The sequence below is a fragment of the Coregonus lavaretus genome, assembly GCF_964263955.1.
Source record: "Coregonus lavaretus genome assembly, chromosome: 4".
Lineage (NCBI taxonomy): Eukaryota > Metazoa > Chordata > Actinopteri > Salmoniformes > Salmonidae > Coregonus > Coregonus lavaretus.
The window spans coordinates 69,140,091-69,162,050 of record NC_139991.1 but is presented as its reverse complement, the minus strand read 5'-3'; the positions used below and the strand labels follow the sequence as shown (position 1 = coordinate 69,162,050).

The 21,960-nt window shown below is 42.3% G+C and overlaps 1 protein-coding gene across 1 annotated transcript in view; it reads right to left on the bottom strand.

The window, feature by feature from the left end:
- The window catches only part of crata (carnitine O-acetyltransferase a), a 43,507-nt gene extending 22,823 nt beyond the window's left edge, over positions 1-20,684 (bottom strand). The window contains exons 1-4 of the mRNA XM_084160316.1: positions 20,106-20,684; positions 9,500-9,787; positions 5,514-5,632; positions 1,847-1,900 (exon numbers count right to left, since the gene is read on the bottom strand). Of these exons, the coding sequence (XP_084016442.1) occupies positions 1,847-1,900; positions 5,514-5,632; positions 9,500-9,787; positions 20,106-20,132 (488 nt within the window). The 5' untranslated portion in view covers positions 20,133-20,684. The remainder of the gene's footprint in view (positions 1-1,846; positions 1,901-5,513; positions 5,633-9,499; positions 9,788-20,105) is intronic.
- Between the last annotated feature and the right edge of the window lie 1,276 nt (positions 20,685-21,960).

The window sequence follows — 21,960 nt, the reverse complement described above, 5'->3', positions numbered from 1 at the left end:
ACACACACACACACACACACACACAGTACCTGTCAAAAGTTTGGACACACCTAGTCATTCAAGGGTTTTTCTTTATTTTTACATTGTAGAATAATAGTGAAGACATCAAAACTATGACATTTTAGTCATTTAGCAGACGCTCATATCCAGAGCGACTTACAGTTAGTGAGTGCATACATTTGTTCAAATAACACATATGGAATCGTAACCAAAAAAAAGTGTTAAACAAATCAAAATAGATTTTATATTTGAGATTCTTCAAATAGCCACCCTTTGCCTTGATGACAGCTTTGCACACGCTTGGCTTTCTCTCAACCAGCTTCATGAGGTAGTCATCTGGAATGCATTTCAATTAACAGGTGTGCCTTGTTAAAAGTTAATTTGTGGAATTTCTTTCCTTCTTAATGCGTTTCAGCCAAACAGTTGTGTTGTGACGAGGTAGGGGTGGCATACAGAAGATAGCCCTATTTGGTAAAAGACCAAGTCCATATTATGGCAAGAACAGCTCAAATAAGCAAAGAGAAATGACAGTCCATCATTACTTTAAGACATGTAGGTCAGTCAATGCGGAACATTTAAAGAACTTTGATAGTTTCTTCAAGTGCAGTCGCAAAAACCATCAAGAGCTATGATGAAACTGGCTCTCATGAGGACCGCCACAGGAATGGAAGACCCAGAGTTACCTCTGCTGCAGAGGATAAGTTCATTAGAGTTAACTGCACCTCAGATTGCAGCCCAAATAAATGCTTCACGGAATTCAAGTAACAGACACATCTCAACATCAACTGTTCAGAGGAGACTGCGTGAATCAGGCCTTCATGGTCGACTTGCTGCAAAGAAACCACTACTAAAGGACACCAATAAGAAGAGACTTGCTTGGGCCAAGAAACACGAGCAATGGACATTAGACCAGTGGAAATCTGTCCTTTGGTCTGATGAGTCCAAATTTGATATTTTTGGTTCCAACCGGCGTGTCTTTGTGAGACCCAGAGTAGGTGAACGGATGATCTCCGCATGTGCGGTTCCCACTGTGACGCATGGAGGAGTTGGTGTGATGGTGCTTTGCTGGTGACACTGTCAGTGATTTATTTAGAATTCAAGGCACACTTAACCAGCATGGCTACCACAGCATTCAGCAGCGATACACCATCCCATCTGGTTTGCGCTTAGTGGGACTATCATTTGTTTTCAACAGGATAATGACCCAAAACACACCTCCAGGGTGTGTAAGGGCTATTTGACCAAGGAGAGTGATGGAGTGCTTCATCAGATGACCTGGCCTCCACAAATCACCCGACCTCAACCCAATTGAGATGGTTTGGGATGAGTTGGATGGCAGAGTGAAGGAAAAGCAGCCAACAAGTGCTCAGCATATGTGTGAACTCCTTCAAGACTGTTGGAAAAGCATTCCTCATGAAGCTGGTTGAGAGAATGCCAAGAGTGTGCAAAGCTGTCATCAAGGCAAAGGTTGGCTACTTTGAAGAATCTAAAATCTATTTTGATTTGTTTCAAAAAATGTTGGTTACTACATGATTCCATGTGTGTTATTTCATAGGTTTGATGTCTTTGCTATTATTCTACAATGTAGAAAACAGTAAAAATAAATCTCTTGAATGAGTAGGTGTGTCCAAACTTTTGACTGGTACTGTATATATAAAAATATTAAGAGTTCCTGGTTAGCCAGTTTGGCTAAATATAATCAGGGTTAGCAGGATTAGGGGCAGGAAATCAGATCCTGGTACAATCTGAGTCAATTTGACATGGCTCTTTAATGGCCTTGGATTAGATTTTGCGCTCTGATTAAACTGTGTCAGACAGACACAAGACGAGGAGCACTGGCACTCACTTGTCAATCATTGTCTTGAAGTCCAAAACGCCAGCGATCAGCTTGGCAGCAAACCTGGGTGGAGAGATTTGAGCAAGATGATGTTATTACAAGTTCCATGTTAGGGCAATGTATTTGAGTGAATGGGTACAAAATATACATGTAAAGGGTGCTTCTAAAAATGCTATGGATAATTAATTGCTTGTCTTTTTTTATGGAGTACGCCTGCCATATCTTCACCTAACATCTCAAGTTTACTATTAACTTAGATCACCTTGAAAGCTGTGATTGGGTTTCAAAATTGATACAGTATGATAGAGTAAATCAGTGGTAGTAACTAACATTTCTGAGGGAGCCACTTTTGTCAAACAAAATCACTGGGCGAGCCGCCATATTCATCGGAGTGGGGGTTGGGGGTTCACAAAGTCAAAGTGATTCATACATGATATCAAATGGATTCATACATTATTTTTAAGATACTATTAACATCAAGCTATTTGATTCTCTAACACTATTTTAGGTCACTTGAGGGTATAAGAAACAATGTGCAAAAATAATTGTATGGATCTTTTGAATCTGACCTTATTGCTATTATCTTAATAAAATAATAGCACAAAGATATGTCAAACCAGGTAATGACACATTTTAGTCTGAAGTAAGAAAGGTATTGAAAAGTTCAGGAAAACATCTGGGATGATCATCAAGCAATCTTTGTGAATGATCGTTTGTGGAGAATAAATTCATTTCCCTCAGTTATTCTGTGCAGATTCATCACTCTCCATTCTAACGAGTTCTGCACAGCTTGTCTCATATGCGCAAACAGAAGATGCGTACGTGTTCCTGAGAATCCTAGCTTTCAGTAATGGGGTCATAGTTGGTACTAGCTTCAACCGTTCTAAATCTAGAGCCGAATTAGTAGGAAGAAAATCATTTAAAGATGCGCCAGAAACTGCTTTTACCGCTCCGTTTGTCCCAGCCACAGATGTCAAAGGCTACTCAGGTAACCATGGTTCTATGAACTATGCAGCAAATTCAGCTGACTGAGTAAAACAACGCATTCATTCAGGTTATTGCCGCGAGCCACCAATTAAGTTGCAGAGAGACGCATGCGTCTAGTAAGACGAGCAATGACTATGCCTGGACTAAATCATAAAAATATTGATGGTGTGATATTCTGAACAGTGCACAACATAATTGCAGTGAGATATAATAACCGATAAAACCCTTTAAACTAGTAGAAATTACATAAAAAATACAAATACATTTGATAAAAATCAACAGGGGATTATTAGCGTGATCAATGAGGTGAAAACAACATGGTCTTAGCTCAGATAACAAGCCATTTCTCTGCCACAATGACCACCTAATCCTCTATACATGTAACCCATGTCAATAGACCACCTAATCCTCTATACATGCAACCCATGTCAATAGACCACCTAATCCTCTATACATGCAACCCATGTCAATAGACCACCTAATCCTCTATACATGTAACCCATGTCAATAGACCACCTAATCCTCTATACATGCAACCCATGTCAATAGACCACCTAATCCTCTATACATGTAACCCATGTCAATAGACCACCTAATCCTCTATACATGTAACCCATGTCAATAGACCACCTAATCCTCTATACATGTAACCCATGTCAATAGACCACCTAATCCTCTATACATGTAACCCATGTCAATAGACCACCTAATCCTCTATACATGTAACCCATGTCAATAGACCACCTAATCCTCTATACATGTAACCCATGTCAATAGACCACCTAATCCTCTATACATGTACCCATGTCAATAGACCACCTAATCCTCTATACATGTAACCCATGTCAATAGACCACCTAATCCTCTATACATGTAACCCATGTCAATAGACCACCTAATCCTCTATACATGTAACCCATGTCAATAGACCACCTAATCCTCTATACATGTAACCCATGTCAATAGACCACCTAATCCTCTATACATGTAACCCATGTCAATAGACCACCTAATCCTCTATACATGCAACCCATGTCAATAGACCACCTAATCCTCTATACATGTAACCCATGTCAATAGACCACCTAATCCTCTATACATGTAACCCATGTCAATAGACCACCTAATCCTCTATACATGTAACCCATGTCAATAGACCACCTAATCCTCTATACATGTAACCCATGTCAATAGACCACCTAATCCTCTATACATGTAACCCATGTCAATAGACCACCTAATCCTCTATACATGTAACCCATGTCAATAGACCACCTAATCCTCTATACATGTAACCCATGTCAATAGACCACCTAATCCTCTATACATGTAACCCATGTCAATAGACCACCTAATCCTCTATACATGTAACCCATGTCAATAGACCACCTAATCCTCTATACATGTAACCCATGTCAATAGACCACCTAATCCTCTATACATGTAACCCATGTCAATAGACCACCTAATCCTCTATACATGTAACCCATGTCAATAGACCACCTAATCCTCTATACATGTAACCCATGTCAATAGACCACCTAATCCTCTATACATGTAACCCATGTCAATAGACCACCTAATCCTCTATACATGTAACCCATGTCAATAGACCACCTAATCCTCTATACATGTAACCCATGTCAATAGACCACCTAATCCTCTATACATGTACCCATGTCAATAGACCACCTAATCCTCTATACATGTAACCCATGTCAATAGACCACCTAATCCTCTATACATGTAACCCATGTCAATAGACCACCTAATCCTCTATACATGTACCCATGTCAATAGACCACCTAATCCTCTATACATGTAACCCATGTCAATAGACCACCTAATCCTCTATACATGTAACCCATGTCAATAGACCACCTAATCCTCTATACATGTACCCATGTCAATAGACCACCTAATCCTCTATACATGTAACCCATGTCAATAGACCACCTAATCCTCTATACATGTACCCATGTCAATAGACCACCTAAGCCTCTATACATGTAACCCATGTCAATAGACCACCTAATCCTCTATACATGTAACCAATAGGGGCCCATGTGCTGCAGTGCTTACTTCAGTGATCCGCTACTGCACTTTGAATAGAGAGAGGGGGTGGGGGGGGGGTGCAGTCTGAAGGGTAGTGTGTACAAAGGTCGTATGAATCTCAACAGGACCGTATGCAGCACAGAGCACACTGACCCCATAGTGGAATGTCACCCAATTGGCAACACTGTACTGGAAAGGTGAATGGCAGCTTGAGTTCACATTAGCAGGTGAATGACACAGGGCCCTGGTTTTGTGTCGTGGTGACATGTCTGTTACATGAAAATACACACTGAAGTGATATGGGAGTAGAGGTGGTGTTAGAGAAAGTGTGAAGGTTGTTACACAGGAGTAATGACTTGCAATGACTGCTAACAGTAATACACGACAGCAGTGCAAGAGAGGACTGTATTTACATGACAGTAAGTTACCTAAAGCAGAGCTAGGGACAGCATACACACATAACATAGTAATTGCTTGATTGTGACTACCGATACATACAGTACATACAAGCATTCTGTAACAAAGGTGTTTCCAATGGTAAATATGTAGTGGTGGTGGTGGGGAATTTGTACAAAGTTGAGTGTTATGTTGGTCCCTACTGGCGTCTATGTGGGGGGGACTTGGTTCGTCTCACCTCATCTGTCCCTGGCGGTCGCTGAACTCCAGGCGGGGTAAGACCACCCCGGGACTAGAGTGGACCACTACAGGCATCCGGTAGTCCAGATAGGCTGTAGTCAGCCACCAGTCTGACAGCTGGGGAGAGAGGGAGCGGTTGAAAGAGAGAGAGAGAGAGAAAGAATGGTCAAATAAAGGGATGCCTTATAAAAAAATAAGAGTGAACCATTCTCAACTTTGCCCTTGAGAAGTTTTTATTCCAATCTAGTCTTGTCTAAAGAATGTTCCTGTGTAATAACAATGTATCTCTGTTCAGTTTGTGGAATTAATCCATGGTACAGGTTTCTCATCATAGATAAAAGTGGCCTTCGATTTTATTCAAAAGAATAGCAGTCTCTGACACTATAACCACAGGCCACTTGTACAACGACACCAAATCGCTAGCCTTGCCTTTGAGTAGGGCTGGGCGATATGGCCAAACTATCATATCACGGTATATTTTTGACGCTATGACGGTATTCTATGTTTTTGAGTAATGCGTGACCCTAGGGTGGTAAAACATACATTCTAAGTTATTTCAATGGGTCTCTCTCCATTCTGATTGTTTTATACTGTTCAATTAAACTTCAATCAAAAATACTTTTCATAAATGTTGGCATTTCCTGCATTCATTTGAGATCATTTCCACACTGCCACGTAGGGCTGCACGATATGGAAGAAAAAAAATTGAAGCCTTATTTTTTACCAAATGTTAATTGCAATTTGACTTGCGATTTAGATCAAAACACTTGGGTGAACTGTTGGAATCATGGAAAAATAACGATTATTCTAATTCTATAGTTAGAAGAAAATAGTGGGCACTTTGAATACAGTGTTGATTGACATGACAATGAATGAAAATGCCAGGAATGAGTGGTGATAGGGTAGGAACCAAAGTGTTGATCAGTGTTTCCTAGGGGACCCTATAATCTTTGGCAACATTAAATGTTTTCTCTTAGCTACTTCATGTAGCTAACATATTCATGCTTTGCGTATTCTTATTTGATTTAGAAGATATTGTTGCGAAAACAAGATGCTGATTTAGGCCTACACCATCACTGGAATCAGGCTGTATAGCTAGCTACGTTCACTCTGACTCAGTACATTTATTAGCTAGCTAGTCAAATCAAATTTTATTTGCCACATGCGCCGAATACAACAGGTTACACTGAAATGCTTACTTACAAGCCCTTAACCAACAATGCAGTTTAAGAAAAGAAAAACAAATGTGTTAAGTAAAAAATTGAAAATAGCTAATGATTAAAGAGCAGCAGTATAATAAAATAACAGTAGGGAGGCTATATACAGGGGGTACCGGTACAGAGTCAATGTGCGGGGGCACCGGTTAGTCGATGTAATTGAGGTAATATGTACATGTGGGTAGAGTTAAAGTGACTATGCATAAATAATAAACAGAGTAGCAGCAGCGTAAAAGAGGGGGTTGGGGTGGGGGGGGGGGCAATGCAAATAGTCCGGGTAGCCATGATTAGCTGTAAAGAAGCCTTTTGGACCTAGACTTGGCCTTCCGGTACCGCTTGTCGTGCGGTAGCAGAGAGAACAGTCTATGACTAGGGTGGCTGAAGTCTTTGACTATTTTTAGGGCCTTCCTCTGACACCACCTGGTATAGAGGTCCTGGATGGCAGGAAGCTTGGCTCCAGTGATGTACTGGGCCGTATGCACTACCCTCTGTAGTGCCTTGCGGTCGGAGGCCGAGCAGTTGCCATACCAGGCGGTGATGCAACCAGTCAGGATGCTTTCGATGGTGCAGCTGTATAACATTTTGAGGATCTGAGGATCCATGCCAAATCTTTTCAGTATCCTGATGGGGAATAGGCTTTGTCGTGCCCTCTTCACGACTGTCTTGGTGTGTTTGGACCACAATAGTTTGTTGGTGTTGAATGCTGAGCTGTAGTCTATGAATAGCATTCTCACGTAGGTGATCCTCTTGTCCAGGTGGGAAAGGGCAGTGTGGAGTGCAATAAAGATTGCATCATCTGTGGATCTGTTGGGGCGGTATGCAAATTGGAGTGGGTCTAGGGTTTCTGGGATAATGGTGTTAATGTGAGCCATGACCAGCCTTTCAAAGCACCTCATGGCTACAGACGTGAGTGCTACGGGTCGGTAGTCATTTAGGCAGGTTATCTTAGTGTTCTTGGGCACAGGGACTATGGTGGTCTGCTTGAAACATGTTGGTATTACAGACTGTTGAAAATGTCACTGAAGACACTTGCCAGTTGGTCCAGCGAATGCTCGGAGTACACGTCCTGGTAATCCGTCTGGCCCTGCAGCCTTGTGAATGTTGACCTGCTTAAAAATCATACTCACATCGGCCACGGAGAGCGTGATCACATTGTTGTCCGGAACAGCTGATGCTATCATGCATGCTTCAGTGTTGCTTGCCTCGAAGCGAGCATAGAAGTGATTTAGCTCGTCTAGTAGGCTTGTGTCACTGGGAAGCTCGTGGCTGTGCTTCCCTTTGTAGACTGTAATAGTTTTCAAGCCCTGCCACATCCGACGAGCGTCAGAGCCGGTGTAGTACGATTCAATCTTAGTCCTGTATTGACTCTTTGCCTGTTTGATGGTTCGTCGGAGGGCATAGCGGGATTTCTTATAAGCGTCCAGGTTAGAGTCCCACTCCTTGAAAGTGGCAGCTCTACCCTTTAGCTCAGTGCGGATGTTGCCTGTAATCCATGGCTTCTGGTTGGGGTATATACGCACGGTCACTGTGGGGACGACATCATCGATGCACTTATTGATGAAGCCAGTGACTGATGTGGTGTACTCCTCAATGCTATCAGAAGAATCCCGGAACATATTCCAGTCTGTGCTAGCAAAACAGTCCTGTAGCTTAGCATCTGCGTCATCTGACCACTTCCTTATTAACCGAGTCACTGGTGCTTCCTGCTTTACTTTTCGCTTATAAGCAGGAATCAGGAGGATAGAGTTATGGTCAGATTTGCCAAATGGAGGGCGAGGGAGAGCTTTGTACGCGTCTCTGTGTGTGGAGTAAAGGTGGTCTAGAGTTTTTTTCCCTCTGGTTGCACATTTAACATGCTGGTAGAAATGCGGTAGAACGGATTTAAGTTTCCCTGCATTAAAGTCCCCGGCCACTAGGAGAGCCGCCTCTGGATGAGCGTTTTCCTGTTTGCTTATGGCCTTATACAGCTCACTGAGTGCAATCTTAGTGCCAGCATCGGTTTGCGGTGGTAAATAGACAGCTCCGAAAATATTGGTAAATAGTGTGGTCTACAGCTTATCATGAGATACTCTACCTCAGGCGAGCAAAACCTTGAGTTAGCCATCTAACTAGCGATGAGAATTAGCGGCTAACACGACTTAGCCACAACATGCTAAGAAAAGACAAACTAGCTGTAGAAGAATGCTTGTGGATTTATAAGAAGTAAAGTGGAAACAGTATCATAGTCATCAACATTGCTGCATGTGCTGCATTGACCATGCAGTCTGAACGCAAGTGTCTCATGGTCGAGCAACAACAAATGCGCTCCTTGAGTGACAGGGGGCGGGGCTAGGTCTTTGTGGAAAGCAGCATGGAGAGGGATGACTCAAGTAGCGGAGTAAACTATTTAAAAAAATACACACGGCATATCATATTTAACAAACATTCAAATACTGTTATAGAAGGTAAAGCAAAACCCAAACCGGTCCGTGCATCAATATCGTTATATAGTAAAATACTGTACTACCTTTGAGTACATAATGTTATCTGCATTCAGCGACACCATCATTACCGTGGTTGCCACAATGACTGACAGAGACAGACTGTCCATCACCAGACGACCCTAATCTTGTCTGTCCTATGCCTCCTCAGTCTAACTCCTCATTTCAAATGAAACTGTAGCCTAACCCCAATCCCTAGGTAATTGTCCCCCTAGCCCTCTGGATGGCTTTGCCTATGAATCTATAAATGCCATCATGGGGTAAGGGTTTGATTTCAGCCAACTCACCCAGTTCTCAGTCTTGCGGGCCCTCATCTCCAGGCCCTTCTGCAGCCTATCCCCAACCCCCCCAGACTTCTGGAACTCTGCCAACAGCTGCTTGGTGTGGCTCAACTCCTCCTCATCCACGATGGGCTCCAGGACGGCCAGGTAGCGCTCGCACGTCTGCTGGAGGGAGGGCACCGGGAGCTTGGGGAGGCCCTCCTGGTGGCTCAGGTAGCGCCCGGGGATGCGTGTGGGCGCCACAGGCCTCACCAGGCGGCCACAAGGTTTCACCTTGTACCATAGGTCCTTAGCCTGGGAAATAGAGTGAGGTAGGGGAAATACTGATCAGAGCCTGAGGCACAGTTACTGTAATGTAGTTAGTTATATGGTATTCTGTAGCCATGCAGAGAGTATGAAAATGTATGCACTCACTAACTGTAAGTCGCTCTGGATAAGAGCGTCTGCTAAATGATTAAAAATGTTTTTTTTAAATGTAAAAATAAAAACACATTCTCTTTAGCCTGTAATACTGTATGGCTAGTAGCTAGGTATTCTGCTGTAATTACATGTTGACTACCAAAGTTGTTATCGAAGAATTTAGCTCTGCAAAGACGATATGACTACCTACTGGTCATCATAGGCAATATACATTGGCAAATACACTCCAACAAACCAATGAAGGACAGAATGGTCACATGACATGTCAGAGCTGTCAGACAGACATTCAACATGTAAAAAGAGCAAATTGTAAAAGGCTAGCTATAGCTAGGAATTAGGTAAACAAATGAATTAGCTAAATAAATTGTTGCTGTGCTGTCAGATAGCTAGCTAGGCAAAGATATGTGCGGTGTAGTTAGCTTTATATTCAAGATTCAGACTTTGCTCGTCAATACCTCTTCAACGGAACATGCCAGGATTATTTAAGTGTCATATTCTAAAATCAGCGTATGATGGAGAACAAGTTACACCCCTTGTTTTTGCTGTTCCCTTCCGTTTAAATATATTTTACGTTAATTTCTATGACTGATTCTCCTTGTAGTCTTAAAAAGTGCAATTTAAACCTAGTGTTAAGTGAAAAACTTCAATAGCTTTGTAACCACGACATAGAAATCTCAAACCAACTGTAATACGTTCATGGACCTCTCCAATCCACTGCATTATTTTCTTATTTGGCTGTTTTCAATTAAATTAATTCTGTAATAAATAAATAAAACTTCAATAGCTTCAACCCCTATCACTTGCATGAATACAACAAAATGTTATTGGTTCAGGGATCTTGTCTTTACAATCTATGGCAATTACATTTATATTTTGGCTATTTTAAATTAAATGTCATTATACGTGACCCGTTACAGAAAGATGGGCTTACGTCACTACTTGACAGGAGGCATTTTAACTTTAAAAAATACAAAGTTTATCAAAAACTGTTTTTGCAGATATACCTTCTTGAACATGTGAACTTTGATGTGCCTTAATAACAAACTTCTATGTAAACTGTAAATAAAATGTGAAAAATCACGAAGCTGTTTAGACACAGAGAAAATACTGAATCTTTCCTAGCCATTATTATTTGAGATAATTAGGGGGCCTGGGACATTCATGAGAAAGAGAGTCCATTCTGTCACTCAAGGCTTCTCTGTCAAATGGCACATCCTGCTCTCTGCTACCGCGGATATTTGAAAGATCCATTGAATTTACTAATATTTTCATCATGGACTACATGCACAGCTTTCATTACCAGTATTGTCCTGAATACAGCTGCTGGTATCGACACAGCTCTGTCTTCTGTGGCTAAAGCAGTCTGAAGTGATTGAAGCAGAGTGGGAAGGATTTGAAAGCGTTTCAGTCTGCCGTGAATCATCATAATCCATACACCGGTAAGAGTCTATAGTTAAAATGCCAAGATAGCTACATGTACAGTACCTAATCCTGCTAACCCTGATTATATTTAGCCAAACTGGCTAACCAGGAACTCTTAATATTTTTTATATATACAGTACCAGTCAAAAGTTTGACACACCTACTCATTCAAGGGTTTTTCTTTATTTTTACTATTTTCTACATTGTAGAATAATAGTGAAGACATCACAACTATGAAATAAACACTTATGGAACCTTGTAACCAAAGAAAGTGTTAAAACAAATCTAAATATATTTGAGATTCTTCAGTACATTTTTACATTTTAGTCATTTAGCAGACGCTCTTATCCAGAGCGACTTACAGTTAGTGATTGCATACATTTTTCATACTGGCCCCCAGTGGGAAACGAACCCACAACCCTGGCGTTGCAAACGCCATGCTCTACCAACTGAGCTACACGGGGCCACAGTAGCCACCCTTTGCCTTGATAACAGCTTTGCACACTCTTGGCACTCTCAACCAGCTTCATGAGGTAGTCACCTGGAATGCATTTCAATTAACAAGTGTGCCGCCTTAAAAGTGAATTTGTGGAATTTCTTTCCTTCTTAATGTGTTTGAGCCAATCAGTTGTGTTGTGACAAGGTAGGGGTGTTATACAGAAGATTATATTTGACCAAATAGTCCATATTATGGCAAGAACAGCTCAAATAAGCAAAGAGAAATGACAGTCCATCATTACTTTAAGACATGAAGGTCAGTCAATATGGAACATTTCAAGAATGTTGAAAGTGCAGTCGCAAAAACCATCAAGCGCTATGATGAAACTGGCTCTCATGAGGACCGCCACAGGAATGGAAGACCCAGAGTTACCTCTACTGCAGAGGATAAGTTCATTAGAGTTAACTGCACCTCAGATTGCAGCCCAAATAAATGCTTCACAGAGTTCAAGTCACAGACATATCTCAACATCAACTGTTCAGAGGAGACTGTGTGAATCAAGCCTCCATGGTCAAATTGCTGCAAAGAAACCACTACTAAAGGGACACCAATAATAAGAAGAGACTTGCTTGGGCCAAGAAACACGAGCAATGGACATTAGACCGGTGGAAATCTGTCCTTTGGTCTGATGAGTCCAAATTTGAGATTTTTGGTTCCAACCGCCGTGTCTTTGTGAGACGCAGAGTAGGTGAACGGATGATCTCTACATGTGTGGTTCCCACCATGAAGCATGGAGGAGGTGGTGTGATGGTACTTTGCTGGTGACACTGTCAGTGATCTGTTTTGCACTTAGTGGGACTATCACTTGTTTTTCAACAGGACAATGACCCAACACACCTCCAGGCTGTGTAAGGGCTTTTTGACAAAGAAGGAGAGTGATGGAGTGCTGCATTAGATGAACTGGCCTCCACAATCACCCGACCTCAACCCAATTGAGATGGTTTGGGATGAGTTAATTGTCTGCAGCATTGAAGGTCCCCAAGAACACAGAGGCCTCCATCATTCTTAAATGGAAATAAGTTTGGAACCACCAAGACTCTTCCTAGAGCTGGCCGCCTGGCCAAACTGAGCAATCGGGGGAGAAGGGCCTTGGTCAGGGAGGTGACCAAGAACCCGATGGTCACACTGACAGAGCTCCAGAGTTCCTCTGTGGAGATGGGAGAACCTCCCAGAAGGACAACCATCTCTGCAGCACTCCACCAATCAGGCCTTTATGGTAGAGTGGCCAGACGGAAGCCACTCCTCAGTAAAAGGCACATGACAGCCCGCTTGGAGTTTGCCAAAAGGCACCTAAAGGACTCTCAGACCATGAGAAAAATATTCTCTGGTCTGATAAAACCAAGATTGAACTCTTTGGCCTGAATGCCAAGCGTCACGTCTGGAGGAAACCAGGCACCATCCCTACAGTGAAGCATGGTGGTGGCAGCATCATGCTGTGGGAATGTTTTTCAGCGGCAGGGACTGGGAGACTAGTCAGGATCGAGGCAAAGATGAATGGAGCAAAGTACAGAGAGATCCTTGATGAAAACCTGCTCTAGAGTGCTCAGGACCTCAGACTTGAACATCTCTGGAGAGATCTGAAAATAGCTGTGCAGCGACGCTCCCCATCCAACCTGACAGAGCTTGAGAGGATCTGCAGAGAAGAATGGGAGAAACTCCAAATACAGGTGTGCCAAGCTTGTAGCGTCATCCCCAAGACAACTCGAGGCTGTAATCTCTGCCAAAGGTGCTTCAACAAAGTACTGTGTAAAGGGTCTGAATACTGTATGTAAATGTGATCTGTTTTTTATTTTTAATACATTTGCAAAAAATTCTAAAAACCTGTTTTTGCTTTGTCATTATGGGGTATTGTGTGTAGATTGATGAGCGGGGGAAAAAAAACTATTTCATCCATTTTAGAATAAGGCTGTAATTTAACAAAATGTGGAAAAAGTCAAGGGGTCTGAATACTTTCCGAATGCACTGTATATACACCGAACAAAAACATAAAATGCAACATGTAAAGTCTTGGTCCCATGTTTTATGAGCTGAACTAAAATAACCCAGAAATGTTCCATATGCACAAAATGCGTATTTCTCTAAAATGTTGTGCACAAATTTGTTTACATCCCTGTTAGTAAGCATTTCTCCTTTGCCAAGATAATCCATCCACCTGACAGGTGTGGCATATCAAGAAGCTGAATTAAACAGCTTCTTGATCAAGAGCTGAATTAAACAGCACCTTGTGCTGGGGACAATAAAAGGCCATGCTGCCTGCAGGAATGTCCACCAGAGCTGCTGCCAGAGAATTGAATGTTCATTACATTTACATCATTTAGCAGACGCTCTTATCCAGAGCGACTTACAAATTGGTGCATTCAACTTATGATAGCCAGTGGGACAACCACTACTTTTTTTTTTTAATGGGGGGGGGGTGGGGTAGAAGGATTACTTTATACTATCCCAGGTATTCCTTAAAGAGGTAGGGTTTCAAGTGTCTCCGGAAGGTGGTCAGTGACTCCGCTGTCCTGGCGTCATGAGGGAGCTTGTTCCACCATTGGGGTGCCAGAGCAGCAAATAGCTTTGACTGGGTTGAGCGGGAACTGTGCTTCCGTAGAGGTAGGGGAGCTAGCAGGCCAGAGGTGGATGAACGCAGTGCCCTCTTTTGGGTGTAGGGTCTGATCAGAGCCTGAAGGTAAGGAGGTGCCGTTCCTCTCACAGCTCCATAGGCAAGCACCATGGTCTTGTAGTAGATGCGAGCCTCAACTGGAAGCCAGTGGAGTGTGCGGAGGAGCGGGGTGACATGAGAGAACTTGGGAAGGTTGAACACCAGACGGGCTGCAGCGTTCTGGTTAAGTTGTAGGGGTTTAATGGTACAGGCAGGGAGCCCAGCCAACAGCGAGTTGCAGTAATCCAGACGGGAGATGACAAGTGCCTGGATTAGGACCTGTGCCGCTTTCTGTGTAAGGTAGGGTCGTACTCTGCAAATGTTGTAGAGCATGAACCTGCAGGATCGGGTCACCGCTTTGATGTTAGCGGAGAACGACAGGGTGTTGTCCAGGGTCACCCCAAGGTTCTTTGCACTCTGGGAGGAGGACACAATGGAGTTGTCAACCGTGATGGCGAGATCATGGAGCGGGCAGTCCTTCCCGGGAGGAAGAGCAGCTCCGTCTTGCCGAGATTCAGCTTAAGGTGGTCTCTACCATAAGCTGCCTCCAACATCGTTTTAGAGAATTTGGCAGTACGACCAAACGGCCTCACAACCGCAGACCACGTGTAACCACGCCAGTCCAGGACCTCCACATCCGGCTTCTTCCCCTGCAGGATCGTCTGAGACCAGCCAACTGGACAGCTGATGAAACTGAGGAGTATTTCTGTCTGTAATAAAACCCTTTTCTGGGGAAAAACTCATTCTGATTGGCTGGGCCTGGCTCCCCAGTGGGTGGGCCTAGCTCCCCAGTGGGTGGACCTATGCCCTTCCAGGCCCACCCATGGCTGTGTCCCTACCCATTCATGTAAAATCGATAGATTAGGGCCTAATTTATTTACTTCAATTGACTGATTTCCTTATTTGAAACCTGTAAGGTCTACCGCACTGTCTCTCATCAGCAGCACCAGCTGAAGAGATTTCTCCCCAATTGTCTTCCCCATGCCCTGTATGAACTTGTCCATTCCCTTTGTGATTATTCTGAAGAAACTGCAATATTTTAAACTTGCCAAATAAAACTACAGATTTATGGTGAGCGAGCGTTGCGCCTTTTCCTGTCCAATCAAGTTTACACATTTTTAGGTTGCACCAACTCACATTGGTTGAGCACCCTCTACTTCTTGCCTTATATGAAATGTAACTCAGTAAAATTGTTGCATTTATATTTTTGTTCAGGACACTACATGTCCTGTTCCAAAGGGCAGGACAGAAATATGCTCCCAGGCTAGATTCCTTTGATCATATCAGAACATGACCTGAACCAAAGTTACTCAAAGGATCTTATGATATAGGTGTACATATTGTTTTTACCTAAGTCTTTATGGTGTTTTAAGTTTTTCCTAATTGCAGGCTACTACCTTCAGCACTTTAAGTTAATAAAGTATTTATTATTGCATTTTTGAAAGTTTTTTTTAAGCACTACCTCACTGCTTTAGCACATGGTCACAGTCGCATGTGTTCCAATGTGAATAATATAAGAGATGGGTGGGTCTAAGGCTTTAGAGGGTGTGAACGGTGTTAAAATGGGCGTACACAAAGAACAGCACTGTAGCTGTTCAATGTGAAAGGTTATCTTCATTATACAACAGGCAATGTAATAATGTACATGGTTTGCCTAAATGGGGTAACTTGGTGAGATAATGTTCAGATAGTCCTTTTTGGCAATTTGGTGTAAGTATTACTTTCTAAATATATGTTTCCCAATAATTAATGTAGAGCTAGAGTGAAAAATACAGCAAAATGTTTGAATGCCCTTTTCTCCTAAATGGGATTATAAATGTATCAACTTTTAAAGCAGCATTACTTCCCCATGTTTCCTCCAACTACAGTTTATGACATGCCATTTTGAAGCTCTAAGTCTGTATTTTTATCCAATGTAAAACATGTGACTGAAAAGAGATGGTGGGTCACATATCTAAAACACTTGCTTAAATCTTCAATAGCTTCCACGCCATATCATTTGCAGGAATACAACCAACTGTTTTTGGTTCAGGGACCTTGTCTGCACAATCTACAGCAATTACGTTTGTATTTTTGGACTGTCTATTTTTTTTATTTCATAATATGTCAAAAATACAGTGCCTTCAGAAAGTATTGACTTTCTCACCTTTTGTTGTGTTACAGCCTGAATTTAAAATAGATTAAATGTATATATGTTTTTGTCACTGGCCTACACACAATACCCCATAATGTCAAAGTGGAATTATGTTTAGACATTTTTACAAATGAATTAAAAATGAAAAGCTGAAATGTCTTGAGTCACTAAGTATTCAACCCCTTTGTTATGGCAAGCCTAAATAAGTTCAGGAGTAACCATTTGCTTAACAAGTCACATAATAATTTTCATAGACTCACTGTGTGCAATAATAGTGTTTAACATGATGTTTGAATGAGTACCTCATCTCTGTACCCCACACATACAATTATCTGTAAGGTCCCTCAGTCGAGCAGTGAATTTCAAACACAGATTCAACCACAAAGACCAAGGAGGTTTTCCAATGCCTCGCAAAGAAGGTAGACGGGTAAAAGTAAAAAATAAAAGCAGACATTGAATATCCCTTTGAGCATGGTGAAGTTATTAATTACACTGTATCAATACACCCAGCCATTAAAAAGATGCAGGTGTCCTTCCTAACTTAGTTGCTGGAGAGGAAGGAAACTGCTCAGGGATTTCACCATGAGGCCAATTGTGACTTTAAAACAGTTACAGAGTTTAATGGCTGTGATAGGAAAAAAGTGAGGATGGATCAACAACATTGTAGTTACTTCACAATACTAACCTAATGACAGAGTGAAAAGAAGGAAGCCTGTAGAGGAGCATTTCCCCAAACTTGGTTATTCGGACCCCAAGGGGTGCACGTTTAGATTTTTGCCCTAGCGCTACACAGCTGATTCAAATAATCAAGTAATCATAACGCTTTGATTATTTGAATCAGCTATCTAGTGCTAGGAACCGAGTTTGGGAAACACTGCTGTACAGAATTTAAAATATACAGATATCATATTCCAAAACATGCATCCTGTTTGCAACAAGGTACTAAAGTAATACTGCAAGAAATGTGGCAAAACGATTAACTTTTTGTCCTGAATACATTGTGTTATGTTTGGGGAAAATCGAAAACAACACATTACTCCATATTTTCAAGCATAGTGGTGGCTGCATCATGTTATGGGTATGCTTGTAATCGTTAAGGACTGGGGAGTTTTTCAGGATAAAAATGAAATGGGAGCTAAGCACAGGCAAAATCCTATAGGAAAACCTGGTTCAGTCTGCTGAACACTGGGAGATTAATTCACATTTCAGCAGGACAATAACCTACAACACAAGGCCAAATCTACACTGTAGTTGCTTACCAAGAAGACAGTGAATGTTCCTGAGTGGCCGAGTTACAGTTTTGACTTAGATCTACTTGAAAATCTATGGCAAGACCTGAAAATGCTTGGCTAGCAATGATCAACAAACATTTGACAGATCTTGAAGAATTTTGAAAAGAATAAATGGGAAATGTTGCACAATCCAGGTGCGGAAAGCTCTTAGAGACTTACCCAGAAAGACTCACAGCTGTAATCGCTGCCAATGGCACATCTACAAAAGTATTGACTCAGGGTTGTGAATACTTATGTAAATTAGATATTTCTGTATTTCATTTTCAATAAATTTGCAAAAATGTCTAAAAACATGTTTTCGCTTTGTCATTATGGGGTAGTGTGTGTAGATGGGTGAGAAAAACATATTTAATCAATTTTGAATTAAGGTCGTAACACAGCAAACTGTGGAATAAAAGTCAAGGAGTATAAATACTTTCTGAAGGCACTGTACTTGCTTAAAACATCAATAGCTTCCACCCCATATGACTTTCATGAATACAACCAACTGATATTGATTTAGGAGGCCTGGAGGTCCTGGGAGTAAGCTGGACTCCAGCCCAGGGAGAGCAGACCTAGAGGCCTGGAGGTCTGGACTTAGGCTGTGGAGAGGAAAAAGTGGAGCTCCATGGGTGGGAGTAAGCTGGACTAGCCAAGGGAGAGGGCAGGTAGGCAGGCAGTGTAGGTCTAGAGGTCTGGACAGGCTGTGAAGCTACAGTGTAAGGCGTGGTGCTCCAGAGAGGGTGAGGTAGGAGTTAGAGCCAGACAGGGGTGCCTTGAGTGGGGGAGAGGTCACCAGGTCAGTGGGGGCCTGACTGGAGCCCCAGAGAGGTCCAAGGAGGTAGGAGTGAGGCCCAGACACGGGTGCCTCAAGTGGCAGAGACGTCACCAGTGTCTGCCTGGAGGTCAGGTAGGCCCCAGGGAGAAGGTCTGTTTGTGAGTGGGCGGGCAGAGCAGGCTGGGTGGGTGACTGGGGCTGGGTGACTGACACTGTCCTTCTGGGGGGCATAGCAGGGTCCCTGGGGTGGCCCCAGCCCTCCCTGGTCCTTTCGCTGGGGCAGGAGCTGGCTGGACTGAGTGGCGGCCCCTGGAGGCCACAGGTCGGTCCCCAGCCCTCTCCCCAAATTTCCCTGGGGCAGGGGGCTGGCTGGATGGATGGAGTGGCACCACCTGGAACCCCAGCCCTCCATGGCCCTCTGGAGCTCTATCATTCAATAAAGGGCTGATAAAGGGTGGGAGTAACTATGACCCTCTTTAGATAGCCAAATGGTGACACACTGCTCTGAAACGGCCAGTGGAGCGAAAGCTGAACTGTCCTTTTTTCATTCAAGTCATATATGGTGGAAGTAATTGAAGTATGTCGTGTAAATACAATTAACATTGATAAGTCAAAAAGTAATTGCTGTGCATTGGCGGAAAGAGGTCCCTCAATCAATAGCAGTTGGTTGTATTCATGAAAGTGATATGGGGTGGACGCTATTAAAGTTATGGAAGTATTTTTTATGTAAGTTCAATTTAAACTAATTGACAATAGCCTAAGTCAAAAAATACAAAAGTAATTGCTGCAGATTGTACAGACAAGGTCCCTGAACCAATAACAGTTGGTAGTATTCATGAAAGTCAAGTGGGGTGAAAGCTATTGACTTAAGCAAGTATGACATAATTAAATTAAATTAATAGAAACTAGCCAAAGTAAAAAAAAAAAAAAAAAGGCGTTGCAGTTTTAAGACCGTCCACCTTAACCCTCAGCGGAGGGGAGCAACGTTTTAGCCACATTTCGACTCCAAAAACAAAATACACACCGAATTGCAAAAACAAGGGGTGTAACTTGTTCGCTATAGTCAGCTGATTCAGAATGTCATGTATACCATTCTTACACGTTTCGTTTAATTGGTATTAACGAGCAAAGTCCAAATCTTTAATATAATGTTAATTACATCGCACTGCTGCAATGATATCAATAAGACAAACCTATCTCCAGCTTGACTTTGCACCGACTAGTTAACGTGTTACAGTTTGCCTGACACACACAGCGAGGCTGTAATTGCGTAACGTTAGCTAGCTAGCTACAGTTATTTGACTCAATGCCCATTATTTTCGATATATAACGTTAGCTAGTTAACTAGAACACACCCCACGAACACTTGTTTTTTCCTTGCTAAACAGTTTGCGGACTACAAGGGAGCTTTTCTAGCTAACATGGTTGATTGTGTACTCACCATCGTCCTGGCTAAAATGCCCAACATTCTGGATGATTCGGAAAGATCCGCCCACAAAAGGCCGGTGCTCAAAGTACAGGAATGAATCGGTTTCTTATTCCGAGCTGAACTTCAATGAACGGACCACAACGCGTATTCAAATGCGAATAGTTACTTCAGGAACACCCTTCAAAACAACAACTCTGCCATCTTTATGACAGCTACGCCAAAGATAGTACTAGCTAGCGCAGTTGCAGCTTCACTATATTGACACCTTTTGGTAACATGATATCCTCGCCGTTCCCACTTCCATTCACAAGGGGCGATGGCAAAGTTTTGGTCTTTTCATTTTGTAAAAGCAAGGAAGAGTCGCCTTCCCTCGCTGGCACTGGCAGCTTCCTGCTATCCCACCTTGGTTTCTCCCTCAACCAGTTATATATCTAGGGTTGCTTGAGAGGGTAAGAGATGTTGAGGAAGGAGTAGATTCAGTTGTAAGTGAACATTTAATAACGCAATACTATGCTTTCTTGAATATATTCACAGATGGCTGCAGAGTGGGTGGAGGAGGTGTGGCCAGACAGAGTAGTCATCTGCTCTGACTCCTGTGCAGCACTGATGAGCTTAAATTAATGTGTCTCAGAGCAGACAGGATGTATTGTATGAGGTTTTGCAGCGTTTGTATAGGGTGAAACAGATTGGGGTATTTGTGATGTTCCTCTGGGCACAAGCTCATGTGGGAGTAGAGGGGAATGAGGAAGTGGATATTATTGCCAAGCAGGCTCTTAAACATCCTAATGTTGAGATATAATTGTCAATCAGTATAGCAGAAGCCAAGGGATTAATAAGAGCAGTGGTTAAAAATAAGTGGCAAGAGTTGTGGAACAGGGAGAGTAAGGGAAGACCCCTGTATAAGATCCAGGAAAAGGTGGGGACAGGGAGGTCCTCAGGCCGAGAGGGACGGGAGGAAAGTGTAGTCACAAGGCTGAGACTGGGACACACAAGGCTAAATAGTACATTGAAAGTGGTGGGGAAACATCCGACTGGGAGGTGTGATCATTGTCAGGAGGAGATGGAGACAGTGGAACATGTTCTATTTCAGTGCCAGAAATATGTGAGAGAAAGGGAGCGATTGTTATTAGATTTGAGGAGTAATGGGGTTGCAGAGCCAGGATTAAGTGAACTGCTGGGGAAATCTTCAGGGGATGTAGCATTTCATTATGTATTTAGTTTCCTTAGGGAGACGAGATTATTGGGTAGGATTTAGACCTTCACTGTCTCTGGTACACACTCCAGTCCAGTTGGTGGCGGTAATGCACCTTAAAGTTGGTTGCCAACCGCCATATGAAATCCACAGAAGAAGAAGATGCACTGGCAGCGTGGCTAACTAAACTTTTTAGCTTCCCACATCTTCATGTGAAATAATCTGATGTATAATTAAAAACTAGATGTCTTTCTTTAGCTCTTTTAAAAGTTTTACTTTACTATTCAAATCAAAGCACTTACATGTAGTCAAAGTTAAATATAGGAAAATAATTGGTCTAATTACTTTGATAGACTACAACTTTATTACTTTGGATTGTGGCGCAGTTAGATCACAAATATCTAAACTACAGTTGTTGCCTGTGAAAACTGAAAGAAGACAGAAATAGGACAAAGCCATCTTTTGTCAGAACATGAGAATAAAAAGCAGGATAATGTGGACAACACTCAGTAGTGGGAAAAGTACCCAAATTGTCATACTTGAGTAAAAGTATAGATATCTTAATAGAAAGTTACTCAAGTAAAAGTCACCCAGTAAAATACTACTTGAGTAAAAGTCTAAAAGTATTTGGTTCAAAATATACTTAAGTATCAAAAGTAAATGTAATTGCTAAAA